We start from the raw sequence: 19,094 nt of genomic DNA, 5'->3' as shown, positions 1-19,094 counted from the left end.
GCATGGAAGCAGGAGAAAGGGGAGGAAAGGCATTTCAGCTGCTGAGCATGTGTGAGTTAAATTGCCTCATGTTTTGTTGGAGTTGTCCACAGTGGCGTGTCGGAGATTGTGTTTCTGGAGGTGGATGCTAAAGCTTAATCACCAGGATTGAGCTATTCTGTGGAAAGCAGGAAATTAAAGTCTTGGGTGTTTTTCAAAAGCAAGCAGTGCTGAAGTGCATCAGGCTTCTTTTTCCTGAGGAAAATCCATCTGGCTGATAAGTGCTTTGGAGACTGATCCTGAGGCAGAGGAATGAGGATTGGAATTGGTGTGAGGGTTTGGTGAGAGGGCTGCAGGAAGCAAACTTCATTGCATGGCCCTAATTAAGCCAACCGCAATCGCTCCGGATGGGAACACGGCCCTTGAGAGAGCAGCCATTGTCCAACAGACAAAGGAATTATTCCTCCTTTTCATGTTTGGTATATTGTACAGAAATAACACAGAGAGCTGGTGCTCTCCCTGGACTGAGTTAGCTGCAGACAGCTGGAACTTCTGGGGTTGATGTGTATTTGATTTTCCTGTCTCTCTCGGTGGCCAGCACCTGAGACTTCAAAGGTCTGGGGCAAAGAGCCGCATCCTGCAGCTCTCAAACATGATGTCCATTACTCCACATCAAAGGGAGAGCCGTGCCCTTCCTGGATCCTTCCAGCCATCAGTTTGATGTCCTGAAGCATGACATTTAATTTTCCTTCCTCCCAGAAAGCAGGTCCTTGAACTCGCCCTCTCTAGCTCCAGCAGCCCCTGTGACTTTAATGAACACTTGTGCCTGCCCTGTTCTATGCACTTGAATAAGGATCCTCAGGTTAGGCCATTAATTTGCATAGCTCCAATTATCCAGTCTCTGATCTCCTGCAAAAATGGGTCCACAAATTATTCTGATGTTCTGCATTAAAGGGTTTTTCCTTTCTGATGAAGGCATTTATTCTCTTCTGTGCAGAGCAATATAATTATCTGAACCTCAGATCATATGTTTGTTCTGCCAAGAAAAGCCAGTTGGTTTTGCTTTAGTGCTGACCTTTAAAAATTATTGTTCTTATGTCTGAAAAGAGTCTTGCTTCCAGCACCACTTCAATTAACTTGTAACAGCCAGTGTAGTTTTGTATTTTGAGCTTAAATTGCCGAGCTTCCCTTTGTGTGAGTGTGTGTGTGTGTCTGCAGCTGAGTGTCCCCAGCCACAGGAAGCAACTGGGATCAGCTCCCTTTACAACTGGGCTGGTTTCTAGGAAAGAGAAATTATGAGTGATTGATGCTGCTGTTATCAGTGAAGCCCTGGGAAAGGAGGGACCACTGATGAAGCAAGGTCTGTGAGCACCAGATTTGGGGTGGGATAGATTCCTTGAGTAGTTTGGGTTGGAAGGGACCTTGCAAATGATCCAGTTCGATGGGCAGAGACTCCTCACAGTGTCCCAGGCTTCTCCAAGCCCTGTCCAGCCTGACCTTGGACACTTCCAGGGATGAGACAGGCAGGGTCTCACCACCCTTACAGGGAAGAATTTCTTCCATGAATCCACTCTAAATTTCTTTTCGTTTAAGACCTTGCACTAGCTCAGTTAAACTCAGACTGGGGTGAAAGCTTTTCCTCAGGTGAACTCCAAGCTTGCCTTGGCCCAGCAGCTCCTGGTGGTGTTTGATGCTGTGAATCAAATACAAGAGACCTTGAGAGAGCTTTGCAGCACAACCTCCTCCAAGTGAACTTGGGCTGACCTGAGGGCAGCCAATTACCAGGGCTCTGTTCTCTCCCTGGAACCCATCCTAGTTTGGCTTTTGGGGGGGTGTTTTTTCCCTCTGCACTCACCTACAGCAGAGCAGGGAGCTGCCAGACACCTCCCCTGAGGCTGCAGAGCTGCAAGAGCTGGAGCAGGGAGCCAAGATTCCCAGTGGCACAGCGTGCCCACGCCCAGCCAGGAGGTGGGACTGCAGCTGCAGCCAGGCCTGGGAGCCTGCAGGAGCACAGCCCCAGCTCCAGCTGCTCTCAGGGATCCCTGGGAGCTCCCAGGTTGTGCTGTGTGTCCATGCTAGGAGCACGGATCCAGCTGTGGGTGTGCTCACCTGGGATTCCCCCAAATGCTCTCAGCTGCGCTGCACATCCTTGGACATCAGGGGCTGGGACTGCCTCCTGCCACTGCTGCCTTCAGAGGCTCTGGATTCTCATCTAGACCTTTGCATTCCATAGAAATCATGGAAAACCTTGGGGTGGAAAGGACCTGAAAGGTTATCTGGTTTTAAGTCTCTGCCATGGGCAGGGACACCTTCCACTAGCCCAGGCTGCTCCAGCCTGGGCTTGGGCACTGCCAGGGATCCAGGGCCTGCCCACCCTCACAGGGAACAATTCCTAATTCCCGATATCGCATCCATCCTCCCAGGGAACAATTCCTAATTCCCAATATCCCATCCATGCCTGCCCTCTGGCAGTGGGAGCCATTCCCTGTCCCCAGTCCCTCTCCAGCTCTCCTGGAGCCCCTTTAGGCCTCTGAGGTGTCCCTGGAGCCTTCTCCTCTCCAGGTGAGCACCCCCAGCTCTCCCAGCAGAGGGGCTCCAGCCCTTGGACCAACTCATACAGATACTTCCTGCAAGAAACCCTTTTCTTGGGGAAAAAAACCCCAAACGAACCAATTTTTATTCTGTTTTCTGGAGCTTCCACCTGAAGGAAGGACAGATGGATTTCAACGTTTGACTTCATGTCTTCTGCTCAAGAGAAATTATTAAATCTCTTCTGTCACTGGGAGGGACCTGCTGTTGGCTATGGAATCCCAACTTCCCCTCCAAAATTGTAGCCAGGCAACTCTGGGGTGTGAATCAGAGCCTCCTGTGCTGCTGTCATGCTGCAAATCCCTGGGAATGCAGGGGGATTGAGCTGCCCCAGCCCCCCCCCTCGTTTGGCTGAGCACCTCCCTGCAGTTATACTAGGACAAGACAGGGAATGTTTGTACTGATTCTAAGTGTGCAAATGGGGTGATAGATGCATTTGGGAAATTAGGGGAAGAAAGAGGTTTATTAACGTGCAGGGGAAAGATGTTAGCTCCTGAGAGCTTAATTTCTGGCCTATTGGAGATGGCGAACTGTTGTCTTATATAGCACAAGTTCTATTATCATTATAGTGCAAGGATTCCATACCACCAGAGTTTTTATGCCTCCTCGAGGTTTCTCACAGGCAGCTCCTCTAAGCACTGACTCTTCTTGGTCCTTGCAGTAGTCATCATCTGACTCCAGTTCCCACTAATCCACTCTTTTATACCACTGTTCTTATTAGCTACAGGTGTGGCCTGTTCCTAATCTTTAGTAATTGGTTCAGCTGCAACTCATTGGGGGAATAAGATTACATTCTATACCACCTTCATTTACCCATACCGTATCCCCCTGCAATTCCTCATTTTTCTTTTAACCACAGAGTTGCAGTGTTTCCAGAAGTACATATTCAAAGAAATTAACATTATGACATATTTGTACATTTCATTTAGAACTAAGAGTTATACAAGTATTCAAACAGCATATTATAGTACAGACATATATATATATTTCTAAATGTTACTTCAGTTCTATAGCTTTTCCCAGTTTACAAGGCACTTATCTTCAAGGTCTTTTACACTCTTATTTAACAAACACCAATAGCTGTAATTGATATATTTTGCCAATAGTTTAGTACTCAAATCCTGCTTCCCTGAATCCATGGGGCAATAGAATTTAGCCCTGAATCCTTTTTCTCCCAAATCATGTCAGAGTCACCATTTTTTGTCTTATATATCAAGAGTTCTATTATCATTATAGTGCAAGGGCTCCACACCACCAGAGTTTTCGTGCCTCCTTGATGTTTCTCATAGGCAGCTCCTCTAAGCACTGACTCTTCTTAGTCCTTACAGTGGGTGTCTGACTCCTGAGCCCACCAATCCACTCTTTTATAACACTGTTCTTATTGGCTACAGGTGTGGCCTGTTAAGATCAGGCCTGTTCCTAATCTTTAGTAATTGGTCCAGCTGCAACTCGTTGGGGGAATAAGATTACATTCTATACCACCTTCATTTACCCATACTGTATCCCCCTACAGTGAACTTACCAAAAAAGTTAGCAATAATACGCATCAAGGCAGGGTGGGGGAGGTGATAGAAAAATAGGCTGATGAAGAAGCTGGGAAAGCTGCATTGTTGCCAAAAATCTCTGAGATGCTCCCTTTGCTCCCAGTAACTGCACCACTGCCAGAGAAACTGTCTTTGCCACCAGAGGAACCTGCCCAGGTGGGTGCTAAAGGCCGCAATTAGCAAATAGGGCACGAGCTGCGTGTGAAACACAGCCAGGAGGAATGCCTTGGTCCTTCTGGGTGTGATCCCAAGCCCTGGAGGTGTTTTGGCAGCCAGGGGAAAAGCCCCAGATCCCATTCCTGGGTGTCATATAGGTGTCACCTCCCCCTGGTGTTTCATTTCACATCTTGGTGCTGATTTTGCTTCTCCTGTCCCTTGAGGATTTCCATGGGAAGGGGAGGGTGCAGCTTTGGGCTTTCAGTTCTCTGACACAGTTCTGGCCTAGAACCGTTGACTCCACAGTGCAAAATGCCTTTTTTTTCCTCCCTCAAACTGGTAATTTTTTGGTGGTTTTTTTTTTAACCCAAGAGCAATTCTGTCCCCTGTGCTGCAGGCCTTGTGTATGACACCTTGATGCTGAAGCACCAGTGCACCTGTGGAAACACCAACAGCCACCCTGAGCACGCAGGCAGGATCCAGAGCATCTGGTCCAGGCTCCAGGAGACGGGGCTGAGGGGCAAGTGTGAGGTAAGGGAAATACCAGAACAGGCCACATGGCTGCTTTTAGTAGTGTTATTAATATTATTACAACATTATTATTATTAGTAGTATTATATTACTATTCTATTACTGTTATGCCAAAGAAAAGAGCAAGATATGATGTAACCCTCTCATTTGTTATCCCTTCCAATTATTCCAGCAAAAGCAACAGCTTTTCTGTGCTTTAATAACTTTTTTTTTTGTATTCTTTAATAAGTAATGGTCAAGCTATGCTGTAAAAAGAGTTGGGGGTAGGAGGAAGGCACTGAGCACCATTCCATCACAAGAGGTTAAATTAGATTTATTTGATGTATTTTAAGAGCAGGTAAATGGAGAGAAAAGCTTAGTTATTAAACAGAAAGAATGAAGATTAATAATAAAAATTAACGAATGGTTATTAGTTCCAAATAACAGCAGTGGTGATAAATGGGGTTATAAGTGTGTGTTCATCAATTCTTTGAGCACCTGAGAGGGCTGAATCCCAGAGCATAAATATTCCAGCAATGTCAGGATGGGGCTGGGAATGTTCCCGAGCCATCAGATAAGACATCCACGTGGTGGCAGCATTGCCATTGCCTAAATTTCCCTGTCCTGCCCTCCTTTATCCCTTTCAAACCTGTCTCTGTCTGTGGATACCCATTTAATCGAATTTTGGGATTATTTGGGACCAAATGAACCTCATTGCTAATTGCCTGGCCTCCTCAGTGGGTGTTAGAGATGTTCTCCAATGTATTAAGTTTGTGACTGTAAGATCCCAGGCAATATTATTGTCCTTAATTTCCTGTTGATTTCCTTAAAGAAAATTTATTTTCCTTAATTTCTGTGCTTACCTTGGTGCTTTTGGTTGCTCTCACCATGGGAGCTGTTGATCTTCACCTGCTTTCCAGCTGTTTCCCTCCTGACCACTGGTGACTGTCAGCCTCACCCGACTCTTCTTTTTTTCCAAAAACAGTAAATTTCTGCCATAATTCCCTGCTGGCTTTCTTCAAGCTCTGCCCTGCCATTTCCAGGATGCACTCCCTTGTTTCTCTGGTCACCTTTCCTTTACCCCCACCACCTCCTGCCAGCACCTGTCTCCAAGTTTCCTTCTTTATCTTGACTGGATCTGAAGATGACTTTCCATGTCAAGCAGATAAATGTTGCGAGTAAGGGATTTACCCCAAACCTGAATTTCTCCACTTCAGGACCCATTTTGGCGTTTTGCTGTCTGTCTTGGTGGCTTGCTGAGGGGACAGAAAAGGAGCCAAGCCCTCAGCAGTGATTTCAGCAGCCTTTTCCTTCCCCTTGCAGTGCATCCGTGGCAGGAAGGCGACGCTGGAGGAGCTGCAGACGGTTCACTCGGAAGCGCACACGCTGCTCTACGGCACAAACCCTCTGAACAGGCAGAAACTGGACAGCAAGAAGCTTCTAGGTACCATTCCCTGGGGGGACACACCCCTTCCTGACCCCTGGCTGAGGTGCTGGGCTCCATCCTTAGCCCTGTGCATCTCCAAGAGGATTGTTTCCAGCTCCGTGCATAGGATCTATCTCCCTCTCTTCAGGCAGACCCCTAAACCCTAGAGAGCTTAAACCTCCTTTCTTTGATGTCTTCAGAACATAAATGGATGTTTTCCTGAAGAGGAAAGATAGTTCAGGCAGTTTGTTTCATCCTTGGGCACTCTGGGTGTTAGCTAGTTCTCCATGGCTAGGGAAGGAACTGGAGCACACTCCCAAGGATTTGGATCTGCAGCCCCCAGCCAGCTGCACAGGCATCAACAAACCCCTGGCAGCTTTGGACAGTCAGCAAGAGAGATGCAGGGGCCTCAGCATTTGTTTAATGTGGACTGGGATTGTTTATCCCTTTCACTGGAGACCAAATCTTCCTGAAACAGGGCCGTGTCTGTTGGAAAATACAGACAAAAAAAAAAAAAAAAAAAAAAAACCAAAAAAAACCAAACCTATATTTTCCCAGCAGAAATTCTAAGGGATGCATATTCAGATAGCCAAACAACATGGATTTTAGCACCTCTGTGGAGTCATCATCACCTCCCTTTACTTCCTGCCTTTTTGCAGCAGCAGGCTGGAGGGACAATTTAGGAAGTTGCCACGTGGGGATCTGAGAAAAAAAAAAACAACAAAAAGAACAGAAAAACCAACCTAAAAAACGGTTTCTGGAACGTTGAGATGTTGAGAAAGTTTATTTTGGGATTAGCCTGATTTTGGATGATGTAAAAAGAGGTTTAACTCAGTGGCCTTTGAAATGTAGTGGTCACAGCAAAGGAGCTGGAAAGATTTTGCTCAGTGTGTCCATGAGCTCCCAGAGAGGGAAGCCATTAGGCAGTGGTTAAACACACAATTAGCACGGTATTTATAGCTCACTTCCCACCTCTTTAAGGCCAGAGAACCCAAAAGTAGACACCTCCAGCTGAATGATAGCTCCATTAGGATGTAAACTTTCAGGAATTTATGATGTCATATGCTCGGGAGTGGAAAACCCACAGCCTGAAGGAGCTTTGGTCAATCTTCCCTGGGATATCTGAGAAAATCCTCTTGGGATACTTTTCCACTTCCTCTTTGGCTCTGGGCAGGATCTGTCTCAGCAGTGCCACAGATGCCTTTGGAGATAGAGTTGATTTGGAATGCATTTTTGGGGGGACACCCAAACTGCTGAACCATTCCTGATGGTTTCTGTAGAGAACCTGTGGGGGAAGCAGCCCTTGCTCTGCCTCTGCTCCTGTAGTTCTGTGCCCACCATGGTTTCCATCACTCCTTTTAGAGTGTCTGCAGAGGTCAACTTTAATCCTATAGAGAAGAGAAATTCCAAGGGCTTTCCAGCACAGAACATTCCCTGTTTGGATACAACTTGCAGAAGAGCCCCGAAGCTGCGGGAGGTCAGGTCCTCAAGGGTCTCCAGTAGGAGGGGATGTGCAGTAGCTCTTAACTGGGCTTAGAGCTGCTTTCCTAAGCCCACCTGGCACCATCCTAGCCTGGAGATGCTGACAGTGGCACTGGCTGCCAGCCCACATCACCCCCTTCCTCTCCCGGTGGCTTCCACAGGGCAGGACCTGAGCAAGGAGCTCATGTGGAGAGGGGAATGTGCCTGTTAGAAGCCCCTCCTTCAGCTGTTCTCTCCCGTTGGGGGTTTAAAAGGCTTTCAAATTTACAAACCAGCTTCGTGGGGTTCTTTGAAACGCCTTAGAGGGTGGGTTTAGGGCGGGTTTGAACGCTGAGGGCAAAGCTTTGTGTGAGGTTTAGGGATGCAAATGGGAGTTTGTTAGGGCTGAGTGTCTTGGCAGGTGTCTGATGACTCCGTGTAAACTCTTGGCCTTTGATACCTCTGTGAAGAAGAAAAAAGCCTGAGAAACCTCAGCCTGAAAGGGAAAAGGCTTTTCAGGACACAGGATGTTTCTTGTTAAGCTTCTGCAAATGAAGAGGGGCATGTGCCTTCATGGAATCACAGAATCCCAGAACGGTTTGGGTGGGAAGGGAGCTTAAAACTCATCCAGTGCCACCCCTGCCATGGGCAGGGACACCTTTCACTATCCCAGGCTGCTCCAAGCCCCATCCAGCCTGGCCTTGGGCACTTCCAGGGATCCAGGGGCAGCCACAGTTGCTCTGGGCACCCTGTGCCAGGGCCTCACTGCCCTCCCAGGGAACAATTCCTTCCCAATATCCCATCCATCCCTACCTTCTTTTAGTTTAAATCCATTCCCCCTTGTCCTGTCAAGGATACAAAGGACAAACCCAAGTCTCCCTGGACAATGGAAACACTTGGAACCTGTTGGACAAGTTAAAACTTAGGCAAATAAGGCTGCTTTTAATTTGTGGGGAGCAATCCTAAATTGTTGTCAAGAAGACAAATAGGGAAATAATGGGTGGATTAGCAGTGAGAGATGTGACAGGAGGCAGGATGATCTAAGAACTTCCATGTGGATCTAATCAAGGAGGGCATCTCACTTGGAGCTCAGATGAGTCCAGATGCATGAACTCCTCTCTCAGGAACAGAATCCCAAAGGTTTGAGTGGGAATGGACCTTAAAGCCCATCCCATTCCACCTCCTGCCATGGGCAGGAACACCTTCCACCAGACCAGGTTGCTCAGGGCCCCACAGAATTTGTTCACACACCACCCAATAATTTGCTTACACACAAGCCCAGAGAGCGATGCTACATTTCCTACAGATTCAAAATTAGCCCTGCAGATGGTTTTCTCAATTTTTCTCACATTCTCCTTGTTGGTTTTGCTATTTCAGTCAAAACACATGTTTTTTCTTTGCTTGCCACTGGTTTATTTTTCTGTCTTCCTCTTTTATGAAGCCCTTGCTCTCCAAAGTCATCTAGTAACTGCAGATGAGTGACAATTGGGGTGTTTTTATCATTTCCTGCCCTCCCTCAGTGGGAAAGGGTTAAAGTGCACATCTGAGAAGACACACTGAGTGATTGTTGGTGGCATCTTCCTCGTGTATAGTCTCAAAATATCAGACAACACCCACACCTTGCTTAAAAACGAGTGGTTTATAGACAGCTTTTGCAGGAGCCTAAGTGTGTACATTGTGTGTGTATGTGTTGTAACAGGGCTGGGTGAAAATGGGAAGAAAACCCCCAGGAAGAAATGTGTGAGTTTGTGTGCTTGAAAAGATTGCAGAGTTGCCACAAAGTTGGCCCCAGAGTCTGGTGACCTTTGTGCCTCACAGGTTTCTTGTCCCCCCCAGGTTCCTTAACGTCGATGTTTGTCAGGCTGCCTTGCGGTGGTGTCGGGGTGAGTACCTCCCTTTAATGTGTAAATAATGTCCTGTTTGTTCTCCTCCTGCTCCCCTCAGCACCAAAAATTGCTGCTCTGCATTCCAGGGTGGGTAATTGCAGCCAGATGCTGCCCCTGAGCAGGGGCTGCCACGGCCTCACGTGCCTTTCTTCAAAAGCTGCCGCAACATTTTGGGGCTGCTCCAGAGAGCCCAAGCATGAGGGACACTCAGAGGCATGGTCAGGAGGAAAAACCTCATTTCCCGGCCTGGGATGTTCACTGGTGAAGCAGCCCTTGCATCCCAAAGTGCTTTTTTTCCTGTGGAAAGCAAGACATGCTAGTGCTCCATCCTCAGTCTCGGGGCTCCGCAGCAGGTGGGAAACGTGGCCATGAAATAGGATAATATTTGGGAATGTACTTGTTCCTGTGAATAGCAGGTTTGCTGTTTCTCTGCCCTGGAATGAAACAGCATTTGGCATCTTTTATTCTCCAGCTCCAGGATAATCCACGTGGATTCTCCAGGAGGTGACGAAAATGCCCCTCCATCCCTCATGGAAAAGCTGAGTGTTACTTTTCAGCTGTCAAATTTCCATATAATCAGGCTTTTTGCTGTTGTTTGTTCCCATAAAGCTGAAAAAAACCCAAACCCCAAATACCTTGTTTTGAAGGTTTTCTTGTTTTCCTTTGAAGCCTGAAAGCTTAAAAGTTTCCCTTTCAAGTCAGACTTTCTGCTCCAGAGTTTCTGTGGAGGGTGACTGGACAGAAAATCGTGGAGAACAGGAAGGGGAAAAGAATGAGAAGAGACAATAAAAGGCATTGTGTTTGAAAATTCACAGTGGTAGTTCTGCTGCATAATTGTAGCTCATGAGGTTGAATTTTCAAGGTCTGGATTCTGTTATGGAAATGAAACAAAATTGTTTTCTTCCTGAGTCTTTGCAAAATCGCTGCTTTGAAAATTATCCCGTCAGAAAAAAAAAAAAAAAAAGAATAATCGTCGTTTATTCGTACCGCCACTCGTGGAGATATTTTATTTTGTATTGTAAATATGCTGCAGTCGCCTAATTCATGGCAAATTTTTGGCCAGAGCTTAAAAGGTTTGGATTTACTCTGCCCTGCAGTCAGGCATGCCATTCAAAGCAAAAAAAAAAAATTATCATTTGCAAATGAAGACTGAATGGTAACAAGTAGAGACAGTGTCTGAGCCCAGCACGGGCCCAGCAGTCTTGCATTAAATCCCAAATCAGGGCAGGAAACGCCTCGGTGCTGGTATTCCTGATATGCTCTCAATAAAGATGCTGCTTGGTTGTCTCCACAGACCCCTGATATTGAATATTTGCTGACTCTGGTGCAGAGTTTTAGCAATCCTATCAGCAAAACCTGTGCCAGGGCCTCCCCACCCTCCCAGGGAACAATTCCTCCCCAATATCCCACCTCACCCTGCCCTCTCTCAGTGGGAAGCCATTCCCCATTGTTTGCCAGATATTTTTCAGAGGGCAAACATGATGTCATCAAGTCAAAAGGAAAGGAAAAGAAAATGAAGAATCAGTAGAATGATGTGGAACAGGGCCTTCTTTGGATTTATACTGGAGCAGGATAAAGCAGAATGATGGCTGATGATTGGAATTCAGGAGCTGAGGGTGTTGTATGAAATAACGGGCTGGAAAGATTTGAAACCAGGCTCTTTTCCTGCAAGCAATCAAGTGTGGCTCTCTTCCTTTGGGGATGTTGTGTAGATGAAAAGGAAGGATGGGTTTGGAGAGGGATGCAGGGCAGTTTTGGGGGGCAGAAGCCCCTGGAGGGCTGTTTTGCCTCAGGATAGAGGGTGGAGCTTGGGCAGCCCTGAGTTCTCCTCAGCAATGAGTGGAATGAAGGACAGGCAAGAGAGTGAATCATAGAATATCCAGAGCTGAAAGCATCCACAGGTATCATTGACCCAACCCCTGGCCCTGCACAGACACCCCAGCAGTCCCACCCTGTGCATCCCTGAGAGCTTTGTCCAAACCCTCCTGGAGCTCTGGGAGTGAAGCAGCAGCAAGGAAACAGTTCAGAGCAAATCCCTTCATCTCGTAACACCTTTCAGACTCTCTCTTTTATTAAAAACTCAGTCTTGGTGAATTGAAGTCAAAGAGAGAAAAGAGCAAATTTGTTCCCAGGTGCTTGGAAACTCTTTTTCCTTGTTGCTTTATCCCATGGCTGACAAGCCTCCTCCCTTCTGCAGCCTTCTGGTCCTAGCAGGAGAGAAAGAAAGCAAGCACAGAAGCTCTGAAATCAACAGGTGTGAGCTCTGAGTGAAACATCACTCATTTATTTCTGCTGATCACTTGAGAATTGTGCTCAGCTTCGTTCCTCTGCAGCTCACACCCCTTTTTCCACGTCCCACTTCCATGCACCACGGCCTTCCCTCATCCAGGATGATTAGAGGAAGGTTTCGGGATGTTGGGAAGGATGAAAGTTTGACAAGAAAGTCTCACAGATATGTGTGTGCTTGGCAGAAAGATTTTTGAATGTAGAATCTGAAGAAGGAATAGATATGAAAGCAAGTTTTGATATAGAAGAAAAGAATTGCTGAGCCAGTCTTACTGGCTAACCAAGGAGGCAAAGGCTGTGTTAGTTAGAAGGGGTTTTATGCCTTAGAGCAAAGGACAAACCCACCTCAAACAAGAAGATGTTTTTACCAAGCAGAAAGAGAGCACAGGCAAACAAGGCAGCAAAGTTGCAAGTAGAAAAAAGGTCTCACAATTTTCCACTGCAAGAAAACTGAAAAACAACTTCCAGCTGAAACTGTGATGTACTGACTTTTAGTGATTGGAGAACAGTAACATGAATATGGTAATTATAGTAGTTATGATAGGCTAGAGATAAGAGTTAAGGTATTCATTGGTTCTACTGTATTAAGATGCTCAGCAAAGAAAAGTCTATAATGCATTGTAACCAAAAGAAAAGTATATAATGCATTGTGACCAAAAGAAAAGTGTATAATGCATTGTAACTAAAAGAAAATTGTATAATGCATTGTAACCAAAAGAAAAGTATATAATGCATTGTAACCTAAACTAAGGGTCTCCAGGCCTGCCTGCAGCTGGGGCTGACAGCTGTAGGCACAGCTCTGTCACCCAGAACCCTGGACTGCTGTAACCTCTTGGATACAATAAACTGCATTTTGGAGAGCCCCTGGAGTCCCACAACTCTAATTTAGGCTCTTACTTTGGGAGAAAGGAGTTTAAGCTTGGAAAATCTGCAAGATCATCCCAGCACACTTGCATCCAGATTCTTCAAAACACTCAAAGGCTTGATTTAAGGAGAGCTGATGAATTTGTTTTCTTTCCTGTGTAGCGTTTTGCTGCGCACATTCTAAAAATATCTGAAGATCTGCATCATTTTTCTGCACGTGTTCTAAAAACTCCAGAGGTGTTTGTGTTGTTGATCTTCTCCAGAGCAGGTGATTCTATTTTTGGGTTTTTCAAGGGCTTTGATTAGAGCATATCAACAATTGTAACTGTGCAAGCAAAGTAAGTTCTTGCAGAGCAGAGAGCACGGAAAGGACTTCAGTGGAATGGAAATGAGGAGGAACTAATTAGGGAGTCAGAGGAACAGAATGTGAGAATTATTTAATTGAGAGCAGGAGGAGACACGGTGGGGTGTCTTCCTCTGTGAGGGAAGAGCAGAACTCCTTCACTTTGCAGGGTCTGGAGCTCTGGTACAACCTGTGTCAACCTGTCCTGGTGCTTGATTTCTTACCTGTGGATTTTTTCAGTAGAATTTTACTGTATTTTTATTCAGTAGAATAATTTCAGTGCATTTTTATTCAGTAGAATAATGAAATCTTTTGTGAGGTGCTCATTTAATTCTGAGATAGCTGCACATTAGTGAATAGGAAAATTTACAGTGTGAGTAGGAGGAATTTACAGTGTGAGTAGGAGCCTCATCATGGATATTAATAAAAAAACCTTGGGTTTTCCTTAAAGGCAGGAAATAATTGTAAGGAAATAGTAATTTGGAAATAATTGCAAGGAAATAATTGTAAGGAAATAGTAATTTTTATTATGAGGAAGGAAAAACTCTTTGGGTTTCATTTTGGACATTCTTCCTGGAATGTTCCTGGCAGGAGCCTGGTTTCTGCTGGGGCCTGGACGTGCCAGAGTTTGGCTCTGGCACTGAAGAATCCTATCTTTTTTTATGGGAAAAGCTGACCCCAGCAGCCATCTGAGGGTCTGTGGGCCCCTTAGGACAGGCAAATTTGGTTATTTTGTATTTCCATTCCTCTGGTGCCTCACAGGGAATGAAGAGGGCCCATGGAAGGAGCCCTGAGCTTGCTATGTCCAGGCAGGAAGGGAAGTTCTTCCCTGCTGGTGTCCTGAGTACAGCAAAGACAAGAAAAATGGGTTAAGTTTGCTGGAAGATGGGTTGGCTGTGCCCAGAGATGGGGTAGATGCACTCCTTGGGGGTCAGATCCAGAGACAGGACCCTCACAGAGCACCAGTGCACTGGGCAGTGGGGAGGAGCAGCACCTTGGGCTTCTTCCCACCTCTTTAGGGGCTTTTGGAGAGACCTGGTGAGGTCAGGCCCATCTTCTGCATGGGTGCAGTCCTGATCCAGGATTCCTGGAGCTGTCATGTGTAATTCAGACTTTATCCTGCTGCTGTTCCCATCTTACTGCCCAAATTTACAGGGGTCCAGAGGAGCCCTAAGACCACAAATAGTCACTGCAGGGCTCTTCCACAATGCAGTGGCATTCCCCAGAGGCTTTTTGGTGTTCTCCAAGTGCTTTCCTAGTTATTGTGGCATCCAGAGCATCCTTGGGTGGATGCTACCAGAAACCATCCATGATCAGAGAGCTGGAATCGCTTCCAATGGCAGCTTCAGCACAGCTGGGAAGGAGGTGGATCAGTCCTTTGTGGGGCCACTTGTGTCTCCTCGCTGCTCAGTGAGTCAGGCACAACAAATGATCCCTTTCTTCCCATCTCTGCTTTTTGCCATTGTTTCCATAGATACACTCAGGGCAGAGTAATATGTGAAAAATAGCTGGTGGTACTTCCTGGTGAGGAATGTCCCCTTCATCTGGTGACACAGTCTGGAATAACAGCAGTGGGCATGCCTGCAGGATGCCTTGCCTTCCCTGTGGCCTGTTTCCACATTTTCAGAGGGGAAATCTGGTGATTCTGTGGAATATTTAGCATTGAGGCAAATCTGTGTGGTCAGCACAGGATGCTGAAGGTCTTTGTTAGGGTGGGTGAGCTCATGGCTCCCCAGGGAAGCTGCTGTCACTCCTGGGCAGTCTTCTTTTAAATGCCCAACACTGAACATCCCCTTTATTGTGGATTTTTTTTTTTATTTTAAAGAATCGTTGAATCATTTAGTAAACCTTTTTATTTCATCTTGGATCAGCAGCAATTATAGAGAAATGCTGATTCCATGGTCACGGAGTCCCAGAATCACGGAATAGTTTGGGTTGGAAAGGACCTTAAAGACCATTTCAGTCCATCCCCTGCCATAGGCAGGGTCACCTTCCACTAGCCCAGGTTGCTCCAGCCTGGCATTGGACAATTCCAGGCATCCAGGGGCAGTTGCAGCTTCTCTGGGCACCCTGTGCCCGGGCCTCAATGCCCTTACAGGGAACAATTCCTTCCCAGTATCTGAAAGAAACCCCCTCCCTTTCAGTTTAAATCCATTCCCCTTGTCCTATCCCCCCATGTGAGTGATGTCTTCATAAGACAGGGGTCTCCTGATGCCTGGCTGCCCTCCTTGCTCCTAACCTGGCTCCTGTGTGTCCCCTCAGGTCGACAGTGACACCATTTGGAACGAGGTGCACTCGTCGGGCGCCGCTCGCCTGGCCGTGGGCTGTGTCATCGAGCTGGTGTTCAAAGTGGCCACAGGAGAGCTGAAGGTGAGGGAACAGCCCTGAAGGTATGGGAACAGCCCTCAGCTGTGCTCTGGGCAGGCTCTGCTCAGGGCTCTGCTCAGGGCTCTACTCAGGGCTTTACTCAGGGCTCTGAGCAGCACCTCCAGTTCTTTTTCCCTCTCCACAATGAGGGAAAGCATCGTCCACTGCTGTGACCTTGTGAGGAATCCATCAAGAGCAACTCCAGAGTTCCCAAGCAGGATTAAAGCTTCTGGCTGCAACCCCTGTGTGCATCCTTGTCCCTCTGACCTTTTCCTTTCCCTGTTTTTTTGTGTGCAGAATGGGTTTGCTGTTGTCCGGCCCCCGGGTCACCACGCGGAGGAGAGCACACCCATGTGAGTATGGCCTTCACTGACTGCATCCAGGGCTCCTTTGCTGGGGGATCCACAGCTGGCAATTCCAGAGGAATTCTGTTAGGTTATCACTGTGGAATTTCTGTTTATTGCTAGATGAGATGTGTGGTGTTCAGAGCTCCCCAGATTCTCTGCAGCAGGGTAAGAGCCTGCTTATTGCTTTTGGGGGAGGTGTTTCCTAGCAAGGATCAGCAGTGGGTTTAGGCAAGTGTGGGACAGACATTCCATGTTTCCCTAGAGCCTGCTGCTGGAATTCAGCACTTCCAATGGGAAATAGATCTAGTGGAAGGTGTCCCTGCCCATGGAACGAGATGAACTTCAAGGTCCCTCCCAACACAAGCCTTTCCATGTTTCCAGAGAGGAAAGGAGAGCAGAAGAAACTCCTGCCTCCTGTGTTCTGTCTAGGTGATGGGTGCAGTGGGACCATGGGAAGCTGTAATTAACACCTCTCTTTTCCTCTTGTCTCCCCTCTCCAGGGGTTTCTGCTATTTTAACTCCGTGGCAATCGCAGCCAAGCTGCTCCAGCAAAGGCTCAACGTGAGCAAAATCCTCATCGTGGACTGGGTGAGTAAATGCCCCTTCTTTCCCCTTGGGAGAGCAGGTGGAAATTATCCTGGGTGGGTTTCTTCTTGCAAGAGCAAGCTCTGTAAGTCAATGAAAAACTTCTTGCCTGTTGTCTGCAAGCCAAAATTTGGAGGTTTAATTGAATAAAAGTGTTCTAATCAGAGAAAAAAAATCTTAAAGGGACCAGAATTTTCAAATAAAGAGAAAGGGCTTCTTTGGGATTCTGCTGTGGCAATGTTAAGACATTTATTTTTTAATAGATTTTATGTGCCTGGGAAGGTATAGGAGTGACTGGGGATCAGCCAAAAGTTTTGGCTCTGTTGCCACAAATCACCCACAAGTTAAAATGCATTTATTTGTCTTTTGGACTTACTGGATGGATGTTTCTTTCCTCACTTCCCACCTGTTTTTCATGTCAGAGAGGGGCATTTGAAATAGCTGTCCTGTCACAGGCTGTGTTTGTGCACCACACAGTAGCTCAATAGGGGAGCTCTCATGGATTGTGTTGTTTAACTTGGATTCAACAGAAATTTATTTGTATCAGTACTCACCCCATAGATCTGGGGCAACAAATAGCCCAGTATCTCCATCTGCCAAAATTGGTGTGAATCCAGTTCTTTCCATCCAGGTAAATGAGTACTCAGTTTGATAGACATTTGGGATTGTGTTTATCCCATGTGTTAAACAAGGAGAGTAATCTCAAACTAGGTGTGCCAAACAAGTTATTCCCATTCCCCAAAACCTGCTTCTTCAGAGCCAGGCTGGAGAAAACAAAGCTCAACAGCAAGGAAAACTCCTCCAAATCCTGAAGTGAGGCCTTTAATCCATGTTTTTAGTGAAAGACTAACCTCCCTGTCCCTGCAGGATGTCCACCATGGGAATGGTACTCAGCAGGCCTTCTACAACGACCCCAACGTCCTCTATATCTCACTCCATCGCTACGACGACGGCAACTTCTTCCCAGGCAGCGGCGCTCCAGATGAGGTGAGCACATGGATCCCAGAGCCTTGGCACTCACAGGAGCTCCTGCCACCTCCAGAGCTCCTCAGGGTTTTGTGTTCCCATCCAAGGACACACCAGGTCCCTGTGATCCAGCAGCCATGGGCCTGGTGTCCTGGCTGGAGCTGGTGGGATGGCAGCAAAGGAGTCACTGCAATTGAGCTCTCCAGGAGAGCCCTTGGGGGACAGCCTGCTCCAGAGGAGCCCTCTGCCAGCTGTCCCAGCACTCCCTGTCCTGGGCAGGATTTCTCCTTCCTCAGCAGAAGTTGTTTCTTAGATGCTGAAGGAACAGCTTGTCCATGGCTGCACCACCCACACTCGGTTTTCCTGGCACAGCCATGGAGCCTGTCCATCTCTCCTCCTTCTCTCCTTCTCCTTCTCCTCCTTCTCTCCTTCTCCTTCTCCTCCTTCTCTCCTTCTCCTCCTTCTCTCCTTCTCCTCCTTCTCTCCTTCTCCTCCTTCTCTCCTTCTCCTCCCTTTCTCCTTCTCCCTTTCTCCTTCTCCCTTTCTCCTTCTCCCCCTCTCCTTCTCCCCCTCTCCTTCTCCCCCTCTCCTTCTCCCCCTCTCCTTCTCCCCCTCTCCTTCTCCCCCTCTCCTTCTCCCCCTCTCCTTCTCCCCCTCTCCTTCTCCCCCTCTCCTTCTCCACCTCTCCTTCTTTCTCCTGGCCCTGCCCAGGCATTGCTCACCACCACCAAGGCTGCACCTCCACCCCAAATTTGTGGGATTTGAGGGCCAGCCACGATGCTGCTGGAGCAAATCCCCCTTTCCTGGTGGTGTCCTCAGAGCCTGCAGCAGGAGGGCTGGGCCAGTGGAGCTGAGAGCTGAGCTCTGGATGGATCCATCCTTCCTTTCCCTCTGGGCTGGCAGGAAATAGGGTCCTTCGGAGGGATTTAGCAAAGGGAAATTCTTTGGAATACTTATAGTGCTCCAGGTGACATCTGAAAACTTCTTCCCCTGTCAATTTTACGTTTTCTGCTTGAGAAAACATCAATGTTTCCATTTCAACCTCTAAAGAAACTTAAATGTGACATGATGCTGCTGACTGTTGTAGTGAATGAACAGCAGCCCTTTGTATCAGGCTTTAATTCCTGCTTTTTAGCAATCTGCTTTACAAAAGGAATCATTTTTGGACGTGTCATTTTAGATCAAATAAAAGAAAGGATACAAAACAAGTTTCATTTAAGCCAATGATGGATAAATAACCCACCGTGGGTATATGAACACCCACCCCTGTGTTTTTCTAGCAAAAATATTTGCATCAGTATGAGGAATAATGTGCAATAAAAGCCATGCAGTTTTATCCAGCTGTGCAACACATTGATTTTCACTTTTTAATTATTTTTTTTTCATATGCAAAGACCTTCTTGGCAAAAAAATAAAAAAAGCTGGAAAAGCCTGGTTTATTTTTCAGTTTTCCTCTCTCTCAGGTAGTTGCAGGCAGGGCAGATGGGGACATTGCAGTACAAGCAAGGAGAGGGATGTATTTACATCTCCCACCCACGTGTCCCTCAAGCAGCCAAAATCCCTTCTCTGTGAATCCTGTTTTTCTCCAGCAGAGGGGGAGCTCACTCTAATTAAAATGCACTTTTTCCCCAGTTGCAACTGTAGTGAAATACAAAATATGCTCCTGAATCAAGCTTAAAATGATTTATGGAAAGGTACTACATGCAGCACACTCTGCTGCAGAAAAATCAAGAGGGTTCAGTTGATGTTGGGGTGTTTTTTTGGGTGAGCAGCAGTCAAACACCA

General features: G+C 46.9%; 1 protein-coding gene across 11 annotated transcripts in view; it reads left to right on the top strand.

Moving 5' to 3' along the window:
* The window catches only part of HDAC4 (histone deacetylase 4), a 183,526-nt gene that overhangs the window by 145,494 nt on the left and 18,938 nt on the right, over nucleotides 1-19,094 (top strand). For all 11 annotated transcript variants that reach the window (XM_077180995.1, XM_077180996.1, XM_077180997.1 and 8 more), the window contains 7 exons: nucleotides 4,666-4,799; nucleotides 6,102-6,222; nucleotides 9,502-9,548; nucleotides 15,307-15,414; nucleotides 15,709-15,764; nucleotides 16,259-16,346; nucleotides 17,211-17,330. In XM_077180995.1, the coding sequence (XP_077037110.1) occupies nucleotides 4,666-4,799; nucleotides 6,102-6,222; nucleotides 9,502-9,548; nucleotides 15,307-15,414; nucleotides 15,709-15,764; nucleotides 16,259-16,346; nucleotides 17,211-17,330 (674 nt within the window). The remainder of the gene's footprint in view (nucleotides 1-4,665; nucleotides 4,800-6,101; nucleotides 6,223-9,501; nucleotides 9,549-15,306; nucleotides 15,415-15,708; nucleotides 15,765-16,258; nucleotides 16,347-17,210; nucleotides 17,331-19,094) is intronic.

Source organism: Agelaius phoeniceus, chromosome 7, assembly GCF_051311805.1.
Source record: "Agelaius phoeniceus isolate bAgePho1 chromosome 7, bAgePho1.hap1, whole genome shotgun sequence".
In the NCBI taxonomy this organism is placed as follows: Eukaryota; Metazoa; Chordata; class Aves; order Passeriformes; family Icteridae; genus Agelaius; species Agelaius phoeniceus.
The sequence above is the reverse complement of the archived record's forward strand: the minus strand, read 5'-3'. Positions and strand labels throughout refer to the sequence as shown.